This window comes from Rhincodon typus, unplaced genomic scaffold (assembly GCF_021869965.1).
Source record: "Rhincodon typus isolate 14 unplaced genomic scaffold, sRhiTyp1.1 hic_rhity00003148, whole genome shotgun sequence".
NCBI lineage: Eukaryota > Metazoa > Chordata > Chondrichthyes > Orectolobiformes > Rhincodontidae > Rhincodon > Rhincodon typus.
In genome coordinates, this window is record NW_025968786.1 from 9985 (window position 1) to 12644 (window position 2660).

Below are 2660 nucleotides of genomic sequence, written 5' to 3' on the forward strand. Positions count from 1 at the left end.
CTTTGGAATTCACTGCCACAGAAGGCTGTGGAGGCCAGGTCATTGAGTACATTTAAGATAGATAGGTCCTTGATTATCAAGGGGAGCAAGGGTTACGGGGAGAAAGTGGGAGAATGGGGTTGAGGAACTTATCCGCCATGATTGAATGGCGGATCAGACTCAATGGGCTGAATGGCCTAATTTCTGCTCCTATGGTCTTGTGGTCAATACCATGTTGCTGTGTGCTTGTGAGTGTGCCTGTTCGCGTGTGCATATGTTGATGTACCTGTGTCTGTGTGTGTGTCTGTGTAAGTCTCTGTGTGTGTGTGAGTGTGCTTGTGTGTGTGTGTGTGTGAGTGTGTGTGTGTGTCTGTGTAAGTGAGAGTGTGTTTGTGTGTGTGTGTGTGTGCGCGTGTGTGTGTGTCTGTGTAAGTGAGAGTGTGTTTGTGTGTGTGTGTGTGTGCGCGTGTGTGTGTGTTTGTGTGTCTGTGTGTGTGTCTGTGTAAGTCTCTGTGTGTGTGAGAGTGTGTTTGTGTGTGTGTGTGTGTGGGACGGTGTGTGTGTCTGTGTGTGTGTGAGTGTGTTTGTGTGTCTGTGTGTGTGTGTGTGTGAGTGAGTGTATGTGCGTGTGAGTGTGTGTGTGTTTGTGTGTGTGTCTGTCTGTGTGTGTGTGTGTGTGTGAGTGAGTGTGATTGTGTGTGTGTTTGTGTGTGTGTCTGTGTGTGTGTCTGTGTGTGTGTGTCTGTGTGTGTGTGTGTGTGTGTGTCTGTCTGTGTGTGTGTCTGTCTGTGTGTGTGTGTGTCTGTGTGTGTGTGTGTGTGTGTGTGTGTGTGTGTGTGTGTGCTGCATGCAAATTACCTGTTATGTCTTCTACATTACCATGTGAATAGTCAGCCCACAACTGGACCACTGTGAATAGTTTATGGTCACCCTTATCAAAGGAGATATTCCTGCATTGGAGGGAGTCCAGACGAGGTTCACTCAGCTGATACCAGGTATGGAGGGACTGTCTTATGAGGAGAGATTGAGTAGGTTGGGCCTGTATTCATTGCAGTTCAGAAGATTGAGAGGTGACCTTATTGAAACAGACAAGACCCTTAGAGGGCTTGGCAAGGTAGATGTGGAGAGATTGCTTCCCCCTTGTGGGAGAGTCTAGGACCAGAGGAGCATCATCTCAGAACAAGGGGTTACCCATTGACAACAGAGATGGGGCGGAAATTCTTCTCCCACAGGGGAGTGAATCTGTTTCAGGTTCTTTACCACAGAGGGGCTGTTGAGGCTGGGTCATTAAGTATACTCAAGGCTGAGAAAAGAGTTATTTTTAATCAGGAAGGGAATTGAGGGTCATGGGGGGGAAAAGGCAGGAATGTGGAGTTGACGATGATCGCATCCGATCTCGTTGTAATAGGGGATTGGACTCGATGGGCAGAACGGCCTCCTTCTGCTCATGTGTCTTAGGCTCAAATGGCTTAGCCTTTGGCTGTGAAACACTTTCGGACACCCTGAGGTGGTGCAGGTCGCCACATACACACAAAAACGCAACTTCCTCTTTGTTTCTCGCTCAGAAATGTTCCCCTTACGCAGCGCACCTGTACGACGCGGAAGATGCTAACACCCCTGTGCGGGTTTTGCCGGGGCTCTGCGGTGATTACTGCACCGAATTCTGGAAACGCTGCCGATCTACCCTCAGCCTCCTCACTGGGGACGTGCAGATGATGGAGCTGGAGTCAGATCGGGGGAAGTTCTGCGGTTACCTGGAGCTCCAGGACCCTGATTACTGCTACCCCAACGTCCTGTCCAGCGAACGGCTCCAGGCCAACCTGGGGACAGTGCAGGCTGATGCTGAGGGATGCCTCCAGCTGTGCCTAAAGGAGGTGGCCAACCAACTCCGGAACCCAGTGGCCATGCTCCACGCCAGCGATGGAACCCACCGCTTCTTCGTGGCTGAGCAAGTGGGCCTGGTCTGGGTCTATCTGGCCAACGGGTCGAAGGTCAACCGGCCCTTCCTCAACCTGACTGAGGCAGTCCTGACCTCGCCCTGGCTGGGGGACGAGAGGGGCTTCCTGGGCCTGGCTTTTCACCCCAGGTTCAAGCGGAACGGCAAAGTCTACGTCTACTACTCCATCTTCTCGAAAAAGGCCGAGAGAGTCCGCATCAGCGAGTTCAAACTGCTGCCCAGCAACATGAACGCACTGGATCACGCCTCAGAAAGGTCAGAGGGCAAGCGCTTAGGAGATGGTCCGCACACGGGGTCGTAAGCCCGGAGGGTAATGGACACACAGCCTCCTGCCCAAAGAAACAATTCCCACCACCCAACTGTCCCATTATCTTCCTAACGTAGGCCCTGCCACACACTGACTCTCACTGGGGTACGAGGTCCCAAACACACTGACTCTCACTGGGGTACGAGGTCCCAAACACACTGACTCTCACTGGGGTACGGGTCCCACACACACACTGACTCTCACTGGGATACGGGTCCCACACACACACTGACTCTCACTGGGGTAAAATCCCAAACACACTGACTCTCACTGGGGTATAGTCCCACACACACACTGACTCTCACTGGGGTACAGGGTCCCACACATACACTGACTCTCACTGGGGTAAAGTCCCAAACACACTGACTCTCACTGGGGTACAGTCCCACACACACACTGACTCTCACTGGGGTACAG

At 52.4% G+C, this 2660-nt stretch overlaps 1 protein-coding gene across 1 annotated transcript in view; it reads left to right on the plus strand.

The window, feature by feature from the left end:
- Window positions 1–2660, plus strand: part of LOC125481694 (HHIP-like protein 1) — a 12271-nt gene that overhangs the window by 2177 nt on the left and 7434 nt on the right. Inside the window, exon 2 of the mRNA XM_048593573.1 lies at window positions 1545–2191. Within this exon, the coding sequence (XP_048449530.1) occupies window positions 1545–2191 (647 nt within the window). The remainder of the gene's footprint in view (window positions 1–1544; window positions 2192–2660) is intronic.